Raw genomic sequence first — 22,079 nt, forward strand, 5'->3', positions numbered from 1 at the left:
GATGTTTTATTAATATATTAATAGGAAACGGTTAGTTAAAGAAAATATCAGACCATCAGAGATGAAGATGGGAAGAACTTGCATGTAGATGCAGAGGCTGTGGGAAGGGTTGTAAATGAATATTTTGTCACCGTGTTTACAAATGAAATGGATGATCCAGATATAGTAGTCCAGGAGGAACAGTCAGAATACTGGGATAATCCTAAAGAGAGACAAAGTACTCGAAGGATTGGAATCCTTGAAAGTTGATAAGTCGCCAGGGCCAGATAGATTGTTTCCAAGGCTACTGAAGGAGGTCAGGGAGGAGGTAGCAGATGTTTGGAGGATGATTTTCCAATCCACATTAGATATAGGGGAGGTATCAGAGACCTGGAAATATGCAAACGTTGTTTCATTGTTTGAAAAGGGATTGAAGGAAATGCCGAACAATTATAGGTCAATTAGCTTTATATTGTTGGTGGGAAAATTAGTAGAATCAATCCTGAGAGATAAAATTAACTGTTACATAGAAAGGCATGGACTAGTCAGGGATAGTCAGCATGGATTTTTTAAAGGAAGGTCTTGCCTCACAAATTTGATTGAATTCTTTGAGGAAGTGACAAGAAGGGTGGATGAAGGTAGTGCAGTGGATGTGGTATACAGGGATTTTAGCAAGGCGTTTGACAAGGTCCATGGCACTTTGGTTAAGAAGCAAATCCCACAGGATACAGGGCAATGTGGCAAACTGGATAAAAAGTTGGCTTAGTAACAGGAAACAAAGGGTTGAAGACTGCCCTTGCAATTAGAACATAGAACATACAGTGCAGAAGGAGGCTATTCGGCCCATCGGGTTTGCATTGACCCACTTAAGCCCTCACTTCCATTCTATTCCCATAACCCAATAACCCCTCCTAACCTTTTTGGTCACTAAGGGCAATTTATCATGGCCAATCCACCTAATCTGCACGTCTTTGGACTGTGGGAGGAAACTAGAGCACCCGGAGAAAACCCATGCAGACATGGGGAGAACATGCAGACTCCGCACAGATGGTGACCCAGTGGAGAATTGAACCTGGGACCCTGGCGCTGTGATGCCACAGTGCTATCCACTTGTGCTACTGTGCTGCCCTGGAAGGGAAAAGTTGTTTCAAGTGGTGTTTCACAGGGCTTGTTTACTGTCTGTGTTATATATTAACCATTTGGAGGTGGGGGGCACTGTTGGGAAATTTGCAGACGATACAAAGATTGGACGAGTGGTGGACAGTGTAGAGGATAGCAATAATGTCCAAATTGATATAGATGGGTTGGGGGAGTGGGTGTTAATGTGGCAGATGGAATTTAACACACAGAAATGTGAGGTCATGCATTTAGAGAAGTCAAAGGGAGTACACAATAGATGAGAATACACTAAGAAGGGCAGATGAAGTGAGATATCTTGGCGTACAAGCACACAGATCCCAAAAGGCAGCAGTTCAAGTCGACAAGGCTGTAAGGAAAGCATATGGAATGCTCTCCCTCATGGGTGGCACAGTGGCTAGCACTGCTGCCTCATGGTACTGAAGACCTGGGTTCGATCCTGGCTCTGGGTCACTGTCCGTGTGGAGTTTGCACATTCTTCCCATGTCTGCGTGGGTCTCACCCCCACAACCCAAAGATGCCAAGAATGGGTGAATTGTCACGCTAAAATGCCCCTTAATTGGAAAAAAAAAATTCGATCTTTAAATTGAAATTTTAAAAAATGGAGTGCTTTCCTTCATTGGCAGAGGTACAGGATATAAAAGTAAGGATATAATGTTGAAGCTGTATAAAACACTGGTGAGGCCACAACTGGAGTATTGTGTGTAGTTCTGGTCACCACATTACAGGAAGGACGTAATCGCTCTGGAGAGAGTTCAGAGGAGGTTTACAAGAATGCTGCCAGGGCTGGAAAAGTGTAGCTACGAGAAAAGATTGGATAGGTTGGGGTTATTTTCCTTGGAACATAAAAGGCAGAGGGGTGACTTAATTGAGGTGGACAAAATTATGAGGAGTAGAGATAGTGGACAGGATAAAGTTGTTTACATTGGATAATTCTAGAACCTGGGGACATAGATTCAAGATATGACCACTGTTGTTTGTGATCTACATAAATGATCTGGAGGAAGGTATAGGTGGTCTGATTAGCAAGTTTGCAGATGATACTAAGATTGGTGGAGTTGCAGATAGCGAGGAGGACTGTCAGAGAATACAGCAAATTATAGATGGATTGGAGAGTTGGGCAGAGAAATGGCAGATGGAGTTCAATCCAGGCAAATGCGAGGTGATGCATTTTGGAAGATCAAATTCAAGAGCGGACTATATGGTCAATGGAAGAGTCCTGGGGAAAATTGATGTACAGAGAGATCTAGGAGGTCAGGTCCATTGTACCCTGAAGGTGGCAACGCAGGTTGATAAGAGTGGTCAAGAAGGCATTGAGCATGCTTGCCTTCATTGGACGGGGTATTGAGTACAAGAGTCGGCAGGTCATGTTACAGTTGTATAGGACTTTGGTTAGGCCACATTTGGAATACTGCGTGCAGTTCTGGTCGCCACATTACCAGAAGGATGCGGATGCTTTAGAGAGGGTGCAGAGGAGGTTCACCAGGATGTTGCCTGGTATGGAGGGTGCTAGCTATGAAGAAAGGTTGAGTAGATTAGGATTGTTTTCATTGGAAAGACGGAGGTTGAGGGGAGACCTGCTTGAGGTCTACAAAATTATGAGGGGTATGGACAGGGTGGATAGCAACACGCTTTTTCCAAGATTGGGGGTGTCAATTACAAGGGGTCATGATTTCAAGGTGAGAGGGGGAAAAGTTTAAGCGAGATGTGCGTGGAAAGTTTTTTTACGCAGAGGGTGGTGGGTGCCTGGAACACTTTGCCAGCGGAGGTGGTAGAGGCAGGCACAATAGCATAATTTAAGATGCATCTAGACCAGGGGTGGGCAAACTACGGCCCGCGGGCCGCATGCGGCCCGCCAAAGGTATTTCTGCGGCCCACCAAGTCATTAAAAAAAAAAAAAAATTTTTTTTTTTAAATAATTTTTTTTTTTTTTAAATTTTTTTTTAAAGGTTAATAGGTGGGGGGGGGCTGTTGGGTTACTTACTGGTATAGGGTGGATACGTTGACTTGAGTAGGGTGATCATTGCTTGGCACAGCATCGCGGGCCGAAGGGCCTGTTCTGTGCTGTACTGTTCTATGTTCTATATGAGGCGCCCAGAATCATAACCGGGTGAAGTAATTATTTTACTTAATATACTATGCGGCCCTTTGTGAATTGTGAATTTCTGAATGCGGCCCTTGCACGGAAAAGTTTGCCCACCCCTGATCTAGACAGATATATGAACGGGTGGGGAACAGAGGGAAGTAGACCTTGGAAAATAGGCGACAGGTTTAGATAAAGGAACTGGTTCGGCGCAGGCTGGGAGGGCCGAAAGGCCTGTTCCTGTTCTGTAATTTTCTTTGTTCTTTGTCCTATAAATGGCAGAAGGTGAAGAGGGGACACGAGGAGGAACTTTTTTTTTTACACAAGAGGGTAGTATGGAATTCGCTGCCTGAGAGACCCTAAACTCTTTAAAAACGTACCTGGATCTGCACCTTAAGTGCTGTAAGCTACAGAGCTATGGACAGGGTGCAGGAAGGTGGGGGATTAAAAAGGGCACCTGGGTGACCTCAGGCTGGCACAGACAAGATGGGCCAAATGGCCTCCTTCTGTGCTGGATCTATTCTACGATTCTACGGAACTTAATTCTCACCCGGGCTCCAGGTCTCCAAATCCACTTGAACTACAGATTATATGTGGCCTCAATTCTACGATCAATTAAACAGTAATATATAAATACAAACACGAACAATGAAAAACCCTTTCCACCGATTGCGCACAGGAAACAGAATCAGGCCAGTCAGCCAATTGACCCAGGCTGATGTTAAGGTGCCAAATGAGCCTCCTTCCATTCTCACAGCAAACTTTCTATTCTTTCCTCCCTCATGCACTTATCTAGCTAACAATGCAGCTGCGATATTCACCTTGCAGGATTTATTTTGTTGTTGAGTTATGAATGCCACTATTGCAGAGTAAATTTAATATTTCTAACGGTTTCAATAGAATTTAAGGCAGCTAAATAACAATAACACAATCAATCACAATCACCAGCTTAATCGATTATTGATCCAGAATAAAGCAATTTACTGGGAAGTTAAACAAATTACCGTGCTAGGAATACACATTTCTTTTGGAGCTTACATACAAAGGAAACCTAAAAGAGGAAATGGTGGCGTCATCACTGGACTAGAGATCTATGCCAATACTTTGGGGACCTGGTTCAAATCCCACTACCACAGCTGGCAGAATTTAAATTTAATGAATAAAATCTGGGTTTGAAAGTCTCAGTAATTGTGCCCATGAAACCCACATCATTGATTGTTGGAAAAAAACGGTTGTAACATCCTTCCCTAACAGTAGGGAAGGAAATCTGATATGGCCTACATGCAAATCCAGACCCACAGCAGTGTGTTTGACCCTTCACTGCCCTTTGAAATGGCCTGGATACCACTCCGTTTCGAGGCATTGCCAGCGACACCCACATCCCATGAATGAATAAAATACAATCCTGTTTTAAAAGGTGGTTTATTCTCCAAGTGATAAGCGTTTGCTCAGTATTTTTTTGGTAACGTTCCTATCTTTTACCAGGCTCAAGACACTCAATAAACTGCAATTTGGAAGCTGTTATGGTATAATAAAAGGCCCAAATTTTGCAATGAACTTATGTTAATTTCAAAGTTTCATGCATGTATAAACTTACCGTATTAATATTCGCTACATCCAAAAACACCAGCAGATTATCACTGTCACTCTGCTCATCAGCTTCCAGGACGTTACTTCTACACGCTGTCGCTTTCACACTTAGAGAACGGCTGGTGCATATGATCGCTGTGTGTCTTAGTATTCTGTGACTGTTGGAATAGATAAATTTTCCACTCAATGAATTTCCATTTGAAAATATGTTGTGCAGAACATTTGATACAATCTTAGTGCTAGACGAAAAGCTTTGATGTGTCTTTACACGGCAACACCAAGTTGTCAGAACTTGCTGCAGGGGAACAGGCCATCTGCCCAACTGGTCCACGTGGACATCCGTGCTCCACACGAGCCTCCTCCCATTCCCCTCATAGTCCTTCTACCAAATGTTCAGCTCAGTTGCTCTGTGTGGTCAGCAGTTCAAAGGTGCAAATTATGATTTTCAGTAGCTTTATTTTTTTTTTTTATTCGTTCATGGGCGTCGCAGGCTCTGTCAGCATTTATTGCCCATCCCTAATTGCCCTGAGGGGGCATTTAAGAATCAACCACATTGCTGTGGGTCTGGAGTCACACACAGGCCAGACCGGGTAACAATGACAGATTTCTTTCCCTAAAGAACATTAGTGAACCGGATGGGTTTTTACAACAATATTTTAATTCCAGATTTATTGAATTCAAATTTTGCCATCTGCAGTGGTGGGGTTTGAACCTGGGTCCCAGAGTGCGGGGAAATGGTAAAACCAAGTTTTGAAAATATTGGGTCTGTGGGAACATTGTGAACAGAGCCAGTAAATTAGATACCAGCACGAGTGCTGGTATAGAGCGCCAATCACAAATCACAATTTAGAAATTGTTAGCCAATAGGGGCAGGGGCGATACCAAAACGTGCAGATATAAAACCATTGATGCTCTCTCTCTCTCTCTCTTTGTTCTCTTATTTTTTCCCCTATCTGGGCCTTCTGTTTCTCGTTTATATTTGAAACTGTACTAAGTTTTGCAATAAGCTCAATCTCAACCTACCACTGGACCACAACTCGAATTAGAAAATAAGAGATCCCACACAGAGCATTACTCTGGGTCTCTGGTTTACTAGCCCAGTGACAACACCACTATGCCACCTCCTCCCCTTTTCTGTAATCTCCTGCAGCCACAAGTGCAAGTGGGACTGATAAAGTGTTGCTACTCAACAGGTTTAAAAGTAGTTTGGAAAATGTGAATGCCCAATGTTGCAGTGCAGTCAGACGTAATAAAATACACAGGCATCAGTTATGGTCAATGGTTACAATCAAATTGGGTTTCACTACACGGTATTGCCGGATTTATAGAAGACTGCGTCTCTTGTTGGAAAATTGTTCGCCATGATTTATCCATGCTCATTACCTGCAGACATCACTACTCTGTAACTCTCTTGGCTGGCATCTCACCTTTATTTTTTATAAATTTAGAGTATCCAATTCACTTTTTCCAATTAAGGGGCAATTTAGCGTGGCCAATCCACCTACCCTGCACATCTTTTTGTGTTGTGGGGGCGAAACCCACGCAAACACGGGGAGAATGTGCAAACACCACACGGACAGTGACCCAGAGCCGGGATCGAACCTGGGACCTCGGTGCCGTCCCCCAGTTAATCATTCTTACTCAGGATTTCCCCTCGTCCATTAACATTGACAACCTTTTGATGCAATGGCCCCTAATGGGCAGCACGGCAGCACAAGTGGTTAGCACTGTTGCTTCACAGCGCCATGGTCCCAGGTTCGAATCCCCGCTGGGTCACTGTCTGTGCAGGGTCTGCATGTTCTCCCCGTGTCTGCGCGGGTTTCCTCCGGGTGCTCCGGTTTCCTCCCACAGTCCAAAGACGCGCAGGTTAGGTGGATTGGCCATGATAAATTGCCATAGTGACCAAAAAAAGGTTAGGAAGGGTTATTGAGTTAAGGGGATAGGGTGGAAGTGAGGGCTTAAGTGGGTCGGTGCAGACTCGATGGGCCCAATGGCCTCCTTCTGCACCTTATGTTCATAAGATAAATTTTCTGACTGACATTTCATTCACTTGGTCCATCTCATTCCCAAGAACCAGATCTACCAATGCCTCTTTGTTTGTTTGCAGTTCAATAAGCAAAGTCAGGCTTTAAGAAATGGATCTGGAACGTGATCAGGATTCATCAGATAATTGAAGATTCCCTTCCAAGATTCAATGTTGACATGCACACTGCCATCTTCCCTCTTTGCAATAATCGCTCTTCTCTGGTGCGATTGCTGTCAAGTCTGAAACATGCAATTATTGTCAGGATGCCATTCCCAGCTGACAGCCCCACTCCCAACTTTCCAAACCGAAATTAATTTATAATGCTATCAGCAATATTCTTATTCACTGGAAACTAGCCACTTCCACTCACCAATCTTCGACATTGGGCCCAGGATATTCCAACCACAACCTCAACCCCACCCAACCTCAGTGGTCTGCATCTCTGATCACCTCCATCCTCAGACACTGGTCTACTCCTACCTTCCCAGCCTACTTGATCCATCTTCAGTTGCTGCTTTCACTCACCATAACCTCTGTTCATCAGAATTTCCCTCCAAATCCCTCTACGTCCATTTCCCTTCCTATTTCAAGCTGTCTTCAAATTTTATTTCTAAATCCCACATCGTAACTCAATTTTTCTCATCATTCCCCCAAACTCTTGGTGCCTATAGTTATCCATCGCTGACAAGTTTCTAATTCATTTGCTTGTTAATAGAACCTGCCCTAGGCAAACGTCTAGATGAATTAAACCTGCATCCCATTCATACTCACAATGACTAGACTATATGCACAAGTCACTGAAGAGAAACAGATTTATGTCGCCAAATGAAACTGGTTTCAACGGTCAATGCCAATGTATTTCTTGAGCAGATCACGGGCGCGATTCTCCGCTCCCACGCCAGGTGGGAGAATCGTGGGAGGGCCGCTCTGGCATCCCCTGCGATTCTCCCACCCCAAATAAATGGCATGTCACGTTTTGCGACAAATCACGGCTCGCTGTTTTTCACGGCGACCCGCGATTCTCCGGCCCGGATGGGCCGAGCGGCCTGCCGTTGCCGACCTGTTCACGCCGGCGGCAACCACACCTGGTCGCTGCCGGCGTGAACATGGCGCCAAAGGTTCTTTTGTGGCTTGAGGGGGGCAGAAAGGGGAGTGAGCACCATGGCCATGCTCAGGAGGGGACTAGCCCGCGATCGGTGCCCACAGATCGTCGGGCTGGTGTCTCCAAGGGACGCACTCTTTCCCCTCCGCCGCCCAACAAGATCAAGCCGCCACGTCTTGCGGGGCAGCGGAGGGGAAGACGGCAACCGCACATGCGCAGGTTGGAGCCGGCCAACCTGCGCATGCGCGGCTGACGTCATTAGGCTCGTCGGCTGCGTCATTCCCGGCAGCTGAGATTTACAGCACGCCGCTCTTCCCCCCGGGGGGCTAGGAGAATAGGGGGCAAAGAGCGGCCTCCGACGCTGTCATGAAACAATCCGGGTTTCACGACGGCGTCGGGCGTTGCGGAGAATTCCGCCCCACATCTTCAGTGTCTCACGGCTGAAACATAATTAGGCCAGTACACCCTTTCAAAAAATGACATCTGTGAACTGCACTGCTCATTCCAAACAAGAGCTGAAATTAATTGGCAAGTAGCCCAGGTTAAATTTGACCCATTTTGAACTCTAAACTCTCAGCAGATTTATCCAATGAGTTAACTTGCTTTGATATGGCATCTAAATGTAATAGAATGCCTGAAGGCACAGTGTCTGGTGATCCCAGCTTGGATTTGTCCATCAGTGCTGAGCCAGCCAATATTTAGGCGGTGGATGGAGGTGCATTACAATTTACCCCAGCATCTGTAGATTAGTTGCTGGAAAATCAGCAACACTTGCAGCTAATCATTGGTACCCAGTACAGATGGTTTGCCGGTTCACACATCAGGCGAAGGCAGGATCCTGTTTGGCTATGGCGCCTCTCTCTCATGATAAATAGCCTCTGTACACTTACCCAAGGCACACACATACAAGGCATCAACTTGTGAAATAAGCACGAGTGTAATCATCCCCCAAAGAAGTGAGCAAAAAATTTGGCAACAGTTTGGTTAGCCTCAAGAGAGCCGATAAGAGCTCAATGGGCTAAATAGCTGGTTTGTGATGCAGAACAAGGCCAGCAGCGTGGGTTCAATTCCCGTACCAGCTTACCCGAACAGGCGCCAGAATGTGGCAACTAGGGGCTTTTCATAGTAACTTCATTGCAGTGTTAATGTAAGCCTACTTGTGACAATAAAAGGTTATTATTATTATTATTAAGATAAGGGACAGCATAAAACTAAAAGGACTTACAAAAAATGCAAAAAGCAGCACAGATCCGACCCAATGGGAAAGATACAAAGACCAATGGGGCACAGAGCAACATACAAGAGCTGCAAAAGGAATTATGAAAGGTAACTGTTTTATAGTTACATAAAGGGAATGCGGGTGATCGGGGCAATGTTGGCTTGTGAAAGACTGAACGTGGGGATATTGTCATTGACGATGGGGACATTGCAGACATGTTGAATAATTACTTTGCCTCCGTATTTACAGTAGAAAAGGAAGATAGCTTGCAGAAGTCCCAAAGACATTTTCTTTTTTAAATTTAGAGCACTCAATTATTTGTGTTTCCAATTAAAGGGCAATTTAGCACGGCCAATCTACCTAGCCTGCACATCTTTGGGTTGTGGGGGTGAGACCCACGCGAACACAGGGAGAATGTGCAAACTCCACACAGACAGTGACCTGGAGCTGGGATCAAACATGGGTCATTGGCGCCGTGAGGCAGCAAATCCAGAGGACGCGAATAGTGGATTGAGGACAGGAATTAAATAAAATTAACTTTAGTTCCATATATAGATGTTTTACTTAAGAGTGACAAAGCCCCAGGATCTGACGGTTTCCATCAGAGAGTGTTAAAGGAAGTAGGGGAACACATTGTAGATGCCCTGACTATAATCTTGCAGAGTTCCCTAGGTTCAGGAGTCATCCCTCTGGATTGGAGAATTGCTCATGCCACTCCGCTTTTTAAGAAGGGTGAAAAAGGAAAACCAGGGAATTACAGACCAGTTAGCCGGACATCTGTGGTGGGGAAATTGTTGGGAGTCTCTAATCAGGGATGGGGTAACTGAACACCTCAAATTAATCAGGGAAAACTAGCATGGATTCATGAGTAGGTTAGGCAGAATGGCCATTCTAAATTGTCCCTTAGTGCCCAAAGCTGGGTTATGGGATTACAGGTTGAGGTTTGGAGGGGGGGGGAGCAGGCAGGGTGTTCTTTCAGAGGGTCAGTGTAGATTCGATGGGCCGAATGGCCGCCTTCTGCTCTTCAAGGATTCTATGGCTCTATGATTGATGCTTTAACTGCCATTTCTAACAGACTCATAAGGAAAATGTGGCATCACAGACCAAATATCATTAATAAAAAGCTTACCTCAATTTTGATTGTGGTTTTGTACTTTCGTAGTAAAATAAAAAGTTTATTTCATGAACTCCTTCTTCATCTGGTCCACGTAGCCACATAGGTAACTGTACAGAAGCCTCAGGTAACAACACAGAGTCAGGAAGTGGTACATCAGTCACCCAAAGTGGATTTCCAGTGCCCATCCCAAAGTCTGCAGGGGAAACGGATGATGTCACAGCAGAGGACATGCACGCACAGTCGGTCACAACCGTCTTGTAGGCGCTACAGTTTTCAGAAGCTGTCGGACTTAACGGCGTCAACACAGCAGTTTTACTCCCAAAGGAAAAGAAATCTGGGTCTTTGCACACAACTTTTAATCCAGTGAGTGGGCATCTGCTTACGTTCACAAACTCCACATACGTTTTCCTTATTTCCCCACAAAGCAGTCCAGTGGGAAAATTAATGAAAAATACCTGCGTACAAAAAAATTCTATAAAAATACAATATTTACCAAAGTTGAATCCAATGTTAAAGCAATACATCGCTTATCTGTTCAAATCAAGAAAATAAAGATTTGGTACCACTGAAAATTGCAACACTTGTGTTTAGATCAAAGGTGCAGGAGAATCTTAATAGTTTCAGCAGAGCTCCTTCAATCTATTCTCTGCAGGAGCAATTCACCCCACCTCCGCCCTATATCTGTGAACATTTTTCATTTGCAGGTAATAGTCCAATTCCCTCTTGAATGCCTTAATGAAAACTACCTCCACCCCCGTGCATTCCAGATCCTAGCCACTCACTGCATTAAAAACGTTCTTCCTCCAAAATTAGAGACCTGGGTTAGTGACATGGCTGGGTTTCTCAGTCTCGAGAAATTAAAGTTTGCCCCGAGGGGGTCAATATTAGGGTTCATCCGGACCGGGTGGCAGCTGTTCATCGACTTCCTCGGAGAAAATTAAAATGTCAGCAGAGGCAGAAATCTGGGGGTGGTTAGGCTATTGTTTCATTATTGGAGGTGCGAAGAATGTGACAGGGATAGAAATATTTTAGGTACCATGTTTATGTCGCTGTTGTCATTATTCCTATTATAAAAACTACAAATACCCTAATAAAATGTTTTAAAAAAAACTTTCTTCCTCATGTCGCCACTGCCTCTTTTGCTAATTACCTTAGATCTTAGCTGTAGTGCTCTCCACCTTTTCACAAGAGGGGACAGTTTTGCCCAAATAATTCTGTCTCGACCCCTCATAAATTTTGACTATCTCTATCAAGTCTTCTTTCAGCCTTCTCTGCTCCAACAGGAATAGTCCTAACTGCTCCAATTGATCTATGACAAGTCCTTGATCCCTGGGAACCATTCTCATGAATCTTTTTCTGAATTCTCTCTACTGCCTTCAAAGCCTCTCAAGTGTGGTGCCCAGAGCTGGACACAAGACACAGTTGAGGCTGAACCAGCATTTTATACATGTGTCTGCCCATCAATAGGCTACTGTCTGCTTTGTTAACTGCGCTCCCAGCCTTCAACAACTTATGCACATATATACCCAGGTTCCTCTGCTCCAATACTCGCTTGAGAATTGCACCATTTTATATTGTCTCTCCACATTCTTCCAAACTTTAATATCCTGGACCAGAGGTTTTGGTAAGATAACAGAAAATCAATAATGCTTTGTTCAAAGTAGATGGTAGTGGTTGTGGGTTTGGAAGTTGCTGTCTAAGGAACCATGGTGAGTTAATGCATCTTGTAGATGGTACACACGGGTGCCACTGTTCGCCGGTAGTGAAGGGTTTGAATGTTTGTGGAAGGGGGAGCAATCAAGCGGGGATGGTTTGTCCTGGATGGTGTCAAGCTTTTGGAGTGTTGTTGGAGCTGCACTCAATCCAGGCAAGTGGAGAGTATTCCATTAGACTCCTGACTTGTGCCTTGTGGATGGTGGACAGGCTTTTTTTTTGGGAGGGGGGAAAATAAGGTGGTGAGTTACTCACCTTAAGATTCCTAGCCTTTGACCTGTATTAATATGGCTAGTTCAGTTTCAGATCAATAGTAACCCCAGGATGCTCATTGTGGGAGATTCAGTGATGTTAATGCCATTGAATATCAAGGGGCGATGGTTAGATCCTCTCTTGTAGATGGTCATTGCCTGGCACTTGTGTGGTGTGAATGCAACTTGCGACTTGTCAGCCCAAGCCTGGATATTGTCCAGGTCTTGCAGCATTTGGACATGGACTGCTTCACGACTCAGATAATGAAGCAGTCCTAACATTATGATGGAAGGGAGGGTCAGTGATGAAGCAGCTGAAGATGGTTGGGCCTCAGACATTACGCTGAAGAACTCCCGCAGTGATGTCCTGGAGCCGAGATGATTGACCTCCAACCACCTTCCTTTGTGCCAGATAAGACTCCAACCAGTGGAGTTTTCTCCCCGATTCCCATTGACTCCAGTTTATCTAGGCTCCTATCTGCCATACATGGTCAAATGTTGCCTTGATATCAATGGCCATCACTCTCACATCAGACATTCAGCTCTTTTGTCTATGTTTGAACCAAGGCTGTAATGAGGTTGGAAGCTGATGACCCTGGCGGAACCCAGACAGAGTGTCCATGAGCAGGTTATTGCTGAGTAAGTGCCGCTTGATAGTACTGTTGATGACCCCTTTCCGTCACTTTGCTGATGGAGAGTAGTCTGTGCTATTGCCGGAATATTGTCAGGGTCCGTAACCTTTTCAGTATCCAGTGCCTTCACCCATTTCTTTTTAAAAAAAAAAACTTAGTACCCAATTATTTTTCTCCCAATTAAGGGGCAATTTAGCGTGGCCAATCCACCTAACCTGTACATCTTTGGGTGTGGGGGCGAAACCCACGCAGACATGGGGAGAATGTACAAACTACACACGGACAGTGACCCAGGGCCAGGATTCAAACGCAGGTCCTCAGTGCCGTAGTCCCAGTGTTACCACTGCGCCACATGCTGCCACTTCCTTCAGCCGTTTCTTGATATCATGTGGAATGAATCGCATTGGCTGAAGACTGACATCTGTGATACTGGGGACCTCTGGAGACGACAGAGATGGATCATCCACTCGGCACTTCTGGCTGAAGATTAATGCAAATGCCTCAGCCTTTTCATTTGCACATATGTGCTGTGCTCCTCCATTATTGAAGATGGGGATAATTGTGGAGCCTCCTCCTCCAATGAATTGTTTAATTGTACACCACCATTCACGGCTGGATGGGGCAGGACTGCGGATCTTAGATCTGATGTGTTGGTTGTGGAATCGCTTAGCTCTGTCTGCTTATGCTGTTCGGCACACAAATAGCCCTGTGTTCCAGCTTCACCTGATTGACACCTCATTTTTCCATATGCCTGGTGCTGCTCCTGGCATGCTCTCCTGCACTCTTTCGGAGGGTTGGTGCAGACTCAATGGACCAAATGGTCTCATTCCACACTGTAGCGATTCTATGATTTTAATCTTCCCAGAACTAAAATTGCCCCTAAAATATTGCTATGAACCATGAGCTAGATACAACAACCAAATGAATCACTTCACACTTGCCTACATTGAATTCCATCTGCCATTTGTTCGTCCCACCAGCCTATGACATTTTCAAGTTCTACACAATGCTTCCAAGTTTCACATCATTCAAAAAATGTTGAAATTATGTCCTGTACACCAAGGTCTAGGCCATTGATATACAGAAAAGCAGGGGCCCTAACACCGATCCCTTGGGAACTCCACTACAAACCTTCCTATTGTGTTTCCTGCCACTCAGCCAATTTGATATCCATGTTGCCACTGCATCTTTTATTCCATCAGCTATAACTTTGCTCAGTCCGTTATGTGGAACTTATCAAAAACCTTTATACTGACAATCCACAGGAAAGTAGTCTGTGCACTTGAACTCTCAAAAGATCAAAATTCACGAGCTCCAACTCCAATAAGCTATTGAATTTTTCTCAGCTTCAAAATTTTACTTGTCAAATTTTATGTCTTTTCATAATTTGTGCCATTGTAAGTTAGAACGCAAGCGACAGTTCGCTGCCAATATTTGCTGAACTCTAGGTTTTATTACTTTTCTACAACAGCACGCTAGAGTATGTGCAGAAAATAAACCATGTCCACTGGGATGGCTAAGTATTAAGATGGTAATAAACTGTGATAACACCGATACAACATAAAATAGCTACCTTCTAATGACAAGCTGATCTAATTGTTATAGAGTTAGAGATTTGAAGGGCACAGCACAAATTAGCTTCATTTTAACCTTTAAAATTTCACTTCCCTATTATTCCCAGTGAGGTCATTGAACAAACGTTCAACTTTATTGTTCTTCAATTTCCTAGCAGTACAAGACATTTGTATTTATCCACCCAGACTGAGTGAGCCATTTGGCCCTTCGAACCTGCTCTGCCATCCACTAAGATCATGGCTGATCTGATTTTAACTTCCACCCCACATTCCTGCCTATTCTCGATAACCTTTCACCCTGTTCTGGAAAATACAGAATGTGTCATTTGAAACATAGAACTCTGCCAATATCTGGTCTGGGAGAGTGCAGGGAAAGATCCCACAAGAGGTTGGTGGCAGCTGAAAAGAGCAGAAACTGTGGCCAGCTCTTCTGTCAAAAATGCAGTCAATTTCAGTCTGTCAGAATTGTTATTACAACCTGCAGCAGGAGAAAGGGAAAAAGAAAAAAGAGAGTTTGCATAGATTTCTTTGTGCTGTTGAAATATTGTAATGGACTGCCCCTTTAAGCCCCGTAGTCCTTTCCTTATTGGAGGTCCCGATCTCTCCCGCCAAAAATCACTAAGCGCGGGCTTCTCTCGCTCCTCCCACTCCCCCCACGCGCGAGGCAGCAGCCATCAGAAGAGAGCAGCAGAACGCGAGGCAAGAACAGCTGACGGCCCGGGGGAGCTCCGCTCCCCCCAAGGAGGTGGAAGGCTCAAAGAAACGGCAGCAAGAATGAGGAGGATGAGAAGGAAGAGGTTTGTTGGTGGACTCAGCTGGGAAACAAGTAAGAAAGATTTAAGGGACTGCTTTTCTGGAGGTGGAGAGATTGTAGACTGCTTAATTAAAATGGATCCTGAAAGAGTAGACAGGGTATTGAATGGGGAGCACAAACTTGATGGGAGAGTTATTGATCCCAAGAAAGCTCAGGCTATGAAGGGCAAGGTTGAAATAAAATTGGCCCAACCTAAGGAAGTGTACCAGCAGCAGCAACCAGCAGCAATGGGGAGGACAGAACACAGAGAACAGAGAAAACAGAGAGAGAGAGAAACAGCAACAGGAGAGATGGGGAGGAGAACTAAAAGAGAGAGAGAGAGAAACAGCAACAGGAGAGAAGGGGAGGTGAACTACAAGAGAAAGAGAGAGAGAGTCTGAAGGTCCCTACAACAAACCAGCAGCATCCAGAATCACTAATCGTTTTTCCTTTCTGTAAAGAAAGTGTTTACAACTTATTAAAAAAAAGTATAATAATAATAAAATAATTTAACCTGAAAAAGTGGTTATTAGCTTACTTCACTTCCTTAGCAATGCAGGACCCAGGACATCGATGCTACTAAGGGGTAAGTAGGTAAAATTCTTCGGTGAAGGTATGGGTTATACCGGGGAATAACTTGGAAATATAGTTTGACCTGAATGGCACCCACAGAAGCCTGCATCGGAGTCAGGGAGTGAGAATCCCTGTTCACCATTTAGAATATCGGCCCTTTTTTGGTATAGGGGGAATTCTAAGACAGAGTGGTGGATTTACAAAAACAACCCCTTGGTTATCAAGACTCCGTCTACCTCTGCCATATAAAATATTCCAAGACTCTGCTTCCACGGCCTTTTGAGGAAAAGTTCCCAAGACGGTCAATCCTCAGAAACAAAGTTCGTATCTGCCTTAATCAGGCTTTCTGGGCACCCCGGAGTTATAGCTCACCCACCCAAAGGGACACATTCATTTCCAATCTCTTGAATCTACCCAGTATTTGGCAAATATTAAGTGCACGCCTCCATTTGACGTTGGACTGCATATTAGCATTATCACGAGTAAAAGCACCATGGTTTGTTTAACTTCTTCACAAAATGTGGGATTCGCCAGCAAGGCCAACATTTATTGTTCATCAATTATCCCCTGTTCATCTTTCGTGTTCAACTTCATATAGATCCCTTTCGGCATTCATTTCTTCAATTACCCTCGGGTATCATGTTGCAGTCTATTTTTTAAAAATTCCTTCTACCAGGTGGGAACATTGAGGAATTTTACAAAGATACAGAAATCAAAAAGTATTAGAATTTTACTGGGCATTTAAGAATATGAGTATTTAGTAAAATTCTAAATTAACTTCAGTTTCAGTCATGTAAACCTAGATCCTGGAGTTTGTCCGTTTCTGTTCACTCAGGACACCTCTGTGTCGGAGTTCATCGATAACTCTTCACAGAGCAGCCGGTTTGTGCATCAGTATGGGCTTGGTTTTGGAAAGCGGGCCCTGGGACGTGGCCCCATCACCGCCCAGTCACCAGGCGACCAAGCAGCGATGTGGCCTTCCAAAATACTTAGTTAAAAGGAAACAATCTTTAAATCAGTAGCTATTAGAATGTGCAGGCAGCCTCAAATCCGTGCCTCTTAGACTATTTGCACTATTTGAGTATTTCAGTGTGTGGAAGTTTTTATTTCATCCTCTCACTTTGGGATGGAATCCAAGTACCAGAAAGGGTGGAAGAATAATACTTTACTGCTGGAGACACCAATACCAGTGACTGGACTAATTCAGGTCACAATGAATATTTACCTCTAGTAAAGGCATTGCCTCTGTGATGATGGGATCCAGCCGTCGATCTGATCCATACTTAACAGAAGTTTTCTCCTCTTTAGTGTTGTTGAGCCTCAGCCCCTGGATTTCCAAATCCTGCCGTCCTCTTACTGATAACCCATGAGCTGTCTTGCCTAAAACAAAAAGGAACATTATCCTTCTCATTATCGACATGTGGTTGATGGCCGTGGCCAACTCATTTCCTACTCGAGTAAACAAAAACATTTCTTCTACATGTAAAGAATTGTCGAACTATCCAGTACTAAAGGAGGCCATTCAGCTCATCATGCCTCTACAAGCTCTTTAAAAGTTGCCCAATTTGTCCCTGCTCTTTCCCGGTTCTGGCCATCTTCTGTGCTGTATTGTTCTACGGCACCATTACCTGTATGATTTCAGATCCCTGTGAAGCGAGGTTCCACGGTGCTCCTGGGAACTTTGCATATTTAATACTGAACCTCTTAAGGTTGTGACAAAGCTGACTGCCTCATGAGCCAACATTCAAATGGAGTTCGATGTTTCTGACGAGAGATTAATCTTGCCAGGCAGGATGAGAAATTACAGCTCACAATGAAAATGATTGGTCCGTGTGTAATATACCTACATTGGGCTACGGTGGAAATTCTGTGGAAAGCGAAGTAGATTGCAGCTACAGGGAATGGCTGATTTTATCAAAAATCAGTTTAGCTGAACTGAAAGGCGCAGTTCCACTCCAGAGTAGCAAGGGACAAAAACAGATATATGGAGTTTGGTCACAGATCGACCATGATCTCATTGACTGCAGGGGTTAAATGACATGCCCCTGTTCCCATATTCTGAGCACAAATCTCTTCCTGCTGCATAAATTTAAGAAAAGTGAAGGATTTATTTTAATGTATTAATGTGGATGAAATTAAATTGGAGTTTGAAATAGAGATTAGATAACGGTTCACGTTACTATTAAGTTTTGTTCTGTCGTCATTCACTTAACGAGTCTGCAGGTATGCTAAACCAAACTAATAATTTGCCAATTAATTACTCTAAAGAGAAAAATGATCTGAACATATCTTACTGTGGTTTCAGAATTGCATTAATCTGGTTAATTTATCTGCAATAGTGGCGCAGTGGTTAGCACTGCTGCTTTCCGGCGCCGAAGTCCCAGGTTCGATCCCGGCTCTGGGTCACTGTCCGTGTGGAGTTTGCACATTCTCCCCATGTTTGCGTGGGTTTCGCCCCCACATCCCAAAGATGTGCAGGGTAGGTGGATTGGTCATGCTACATTACCCCTTAATTGGAAAAAATGAATTGGGTACTCTAAATTTATTAAAAAGAAAACTTAACTGCAATAATGAATAGATATGCCAAAAACAACTATGATATAGATGCTGGGAGTTCTTATCAGCATTTGTCACCCTACAACAGTTATTAAGGACATGAGATAACGGGAGTGAGGCAACAGGAGTGGCACTAAAAGGATAGCACGGTAACAAAGTGGTTAGCACAGTTGCTTCACAGCTCCAGGGTCTCAGGTTTGATACCTGGTTTGGGTCACTGTCTGTATAGAGTTTGCACGTTCTCCCCGTGTCTACGTGGGTTTCCTCCGGGTGCTCCGGTTTCCTTCCACAGTCCAAAGACGTGCAGGTTAGGTGGATTAGCCATGCTAAATTGCCCTCAGTGTCCAAAAAGGTTGGGTGCGGTTCATGGGTTACGGGGACGGGGTAGGATGATCTTTCCAAGGGCCGGTGCAGACTCGATGGGTCGAATGGCCTCCTTCCGCACTGTAAATTCTATGATTCCTCTTTCAAAGATCCAGCACAGATACAATAAACCTCATTGTCTCGGTGAATGCTGTTTGATGTGAAACGTTCTTAAGGAGGTTAGTTGAAAAATCCAACTAAATACACATTACTAAAATGCCATGTTATTAATGAATGTAACAGTATTTATGGATGCTCTGCAGGTCAGGCGGCGATAAGGATAAGGCGGCGAAAGTACATGTAGTACAAGGGCTAGAGGATACAGATTTAAGGTTTGGGGCAAAAGATGCAGGGAGGATGTGAAGAGCTTCTTTTTTTTTTTACAAACGCAGCAAGTGGTAACGAGCTGGAACTTGCTGCCCACGAAGGTGCTGGAAGCAGAGACAATCATTGATTTCAAAAGGAAATTGGATGGGTGTCGAGAGGGGCATAAAACATGACACGGGATAGAGCGGGGAAGACAGACTGGCTGGATTGCTGGAAAGGGCTGTGGGCTGAATGCCCTTGTGTGCCGTCGTGATTCAGTGACTAATCACCTGATCAGCAATTTGCATCATAATTGATAATTTACTCAATTTATGCAATCATCTTGAATCTAAAGAATGAACGACAGTGTAGTTTTCAGATGAGACTGACAGAGATTGAGCATAAAACAAACAGCTCAAAATTACAAAAATAAAGTTATTTTTTATTCTTTCAGGGGATGTGGGCACTTGTTGCCCATCCCAACTTGTTCTTTTTTTAAAAAATATAAGTTTACAGTACCCAATTATTGTTTTTCTGCAATTATAGGGCAATTTAGCGTGGCCAATCAACCTACCCCCTGCACATCTTTGGGTTGTGGAAGCGAAACCCACGCAGACACGGAGAGAATGTGCAAACTCCACACGGACAGTGACCTGGGGCCGGGATCGAACCCACGTTCTCAGCGCCGTGATGCAGTAGTGCTAACCACAGCGCCACCATGCCACCCCCCGTGCCATAATGTAGCAGTGCTCACCACTGCACCACTGTGCCGTCCCCAGTGCCATAATGCAGCAGTGCTAACCACTGCACCACCATGCCGCCCCATCCCAACTTGTTCTTGAACGATTTCTGTGGGCAGTTAAGAGTCAACCACATTGCTGCGGGTCTGGAGTCACATGAGGACCAGACCAGGCAAGGACAGATTTCTTTCCTTAAGACACAAGTGAACCACATAGGCATTTCCAACAATCAAGAACGGCTTAATGGGTCACCATTATGGAGACTAGTTTTTCAAATCCAGAGTAATTGAATTTGAATCTACAGGTGTGGGATTGGAACTCTTGGTCCCAGGACATTAGAAAAGGCCTCTGGATTACTGGCCCAATGGTTAGGCCGCCGCCACCCCCCTCCACGCAGTTAAATTTAGTGAGTTTCAGAACCCAGTGTCATGACTTCGGAGTCAGAAAGTGACGAGCAGAAAGCTGAGTGCCACACCAACCGCTGCTTGCTCAGCATATTTACCAACCCCATTGCAGCCCCCACCCAGCCCCACAACTAACCTTCCGTCCAGCTTAGTCCATGGAAGTACTCCAGTTGATCCGAAGAGCTGGGCTGATGGCGCAGGCTGTGAGGAATCTGTTGTTTGCTTCCAGATTTTCCAGAGTAGAGGTTGCTGGCATTGAGGTTGCTGGCATTGAGGCAACTGCCTGCGAGAACACGTCAGGAAGGTAAAGTGACAAAAACTGATCAACAGAATCACAACAGTGCCTAAACTTCCTCAGGAAACGAATGAAATTTGGCATGTCCACATTGACTCTTACCAACTCTTGCAGATGCACCATAGAAAGCATCCTATCTGACTGCATCATAGCCTGGTATAACAACTGCTTGGCCTAAGAATCTTCCCACAGCCCAGTCCATCACACGAACCTGCCTCCCATTCATTGACTCCATCTACACCTCCCGCTGCCTTGGGAAAGCAGGCAGCATAATCAAAGACCCCTCCCACTCAGGTTATTCTCTCTTCCAACCTCTTCCATCAGGCAGGAGATACAGAAGTCTGAGAACACGCAATAGCAGATTAAAAAAAGCTTCTTCCCCGCTGTTACCAGACTCCTGAGTGACCCTCTTATGCACTGATCTCTCCACACATCTTCTCTACTGAGTAGTACTACACTCCTGTATGCCTCACCCAATGTCTGTGTATTTATATTGTGTATCTATCGTATGTCCCTGTGTTTTTTTTTCACATGTATGGAATGACCTGTCTGGACTGTGCACTGAACAATACTTTTCACTACACCTCGGTACACGTGAGAATCAATCAAAATCTAATCCAATTTTCACAGGCATAAAATAAACATCCTTCCCCCTCCCAAACTAAGCATACCCTCCCTTCAGTTAAGAGGACCACGATTCTCCACAGGCAGTCCAGATGCCATTTTGTAGCTGTTTCTTTGAATATCTCCTCAGACATCTATCACCGAATCATAGAAAAGTGTACAGCACAGAAAAAGGCCACTTGGTCCATCGTGTCTGCGCCGGACGACGAGTTGCCCAGTCTAACCCCACTTTCCAGCATTTGCTGCTCGGCCCCGCAGAAGGCATATATCCGGTATCCTCTATGTTTAATGGCTGCAGACTACATAACTCTCCAAAACACTCACATTTAAGAAACCAGTGGAGAATTTTTAAGAGTTGAATTGCAATTTAGAATTTTTAAAATATAAACTGATACACAGTCAAAAACATGCAAAGATCCAAAGGACCTCACTAGGAAAGATACCTGGAGAAACAGGTGCTCTCACCTGCTACCTGCATTACAGGGCTAGAGTCCAATCCATCTTGTGTAGGAGCTGATTGCACAGTGCTAAGGTTATATACAACTCCAAGAATGTGAAGTTCTCCTGTCTGATGAGGAAGCAGTTTTAATCTAGCCTAAATAAAAAGAAAAAAATGGTTACAGTCACATGCACAGAAATCATTTTCTTTTTTTAAATAAAATTTAGAGTACCCAATTCATTTTTCCAATTAAGGGGCAATTTAGCCGGGATCGAACCTGGGACCTCGGCGCCGTGAGGCTGCAAGGCTAACCCACTGCACCACCGTGCTGTCCTTGAAATCATTTTCAATGATGTACATAAAATGCAAACAACCCAAGTTGAGGGAATAGTTAAACCCATGACAGATTTGTCCTGTAGATCTGAGTTTTCACTCTTTCCAGCACCAGGTCCACTGATGTACAATGAATGAACTAACCCACGTTATTTTAAAGCCAATGTTTTAAGAAGCAAACCGAGATGGCACCGAAGCATGGCGACGCTCTGCGAGCTCTTCCCCACAGA

The 22,079-nt window shown here is 44.4% G+C and overlaps 1 protein-coding gene across 2 annotated transcripts in view; it reads right to left on the reverse strand.

The window, feature by feature from the left end:
* trappc8 (trafficking protein particle complex 8) overlaps positions 1–22,079 on the reverse strand; it is a 180,049-nt gene that overhangs the window by 23,477 nt on the left and 134,493 nt on the right. For both annotated transcript variants that reach the window (XM_038808588.1, XM_038808586.1), the window contains 5 exons: positions 21,543–21,672; positions 20,295–20,441; positions 17,015–17,169; positions 10,266–10,708; positions 4,797–4,947 (listed from right to left, as the gene is read on the reverse strand). In XM_038808588.1, coding sequence (XP_038664516.1) covers positions 4,797–4,947; positions 10,266–10,708; positions 17,015–17,169; positions 20,295–20,441; positions 21,543–21,672 — 1,026 coding nt within the window. The remainder of the gene's footprint in view (positions 1–4,796; positions 4,948–10,265; positions 10,709–17,014; positions 17,170–20,294; positions 20,442–21,542; positions 21,673–22,079) is intronic.

This window comes from Scyliorhinus canicula, chromosome 10, assembly GCF_902713615.1.
Source record: "Scyliorhinus canicula chromosome 10, sScyCan1.1, whole genome shotgun sequence".
In the NCBI taxonomy this organism is placed as follows: Eukaryota; Metazoa; Chordata; class Chondrichthyes; order Carcharhiniformes; family Scyliorhinidae; genus Scyliorhinus; species Scyliorhinus canicula.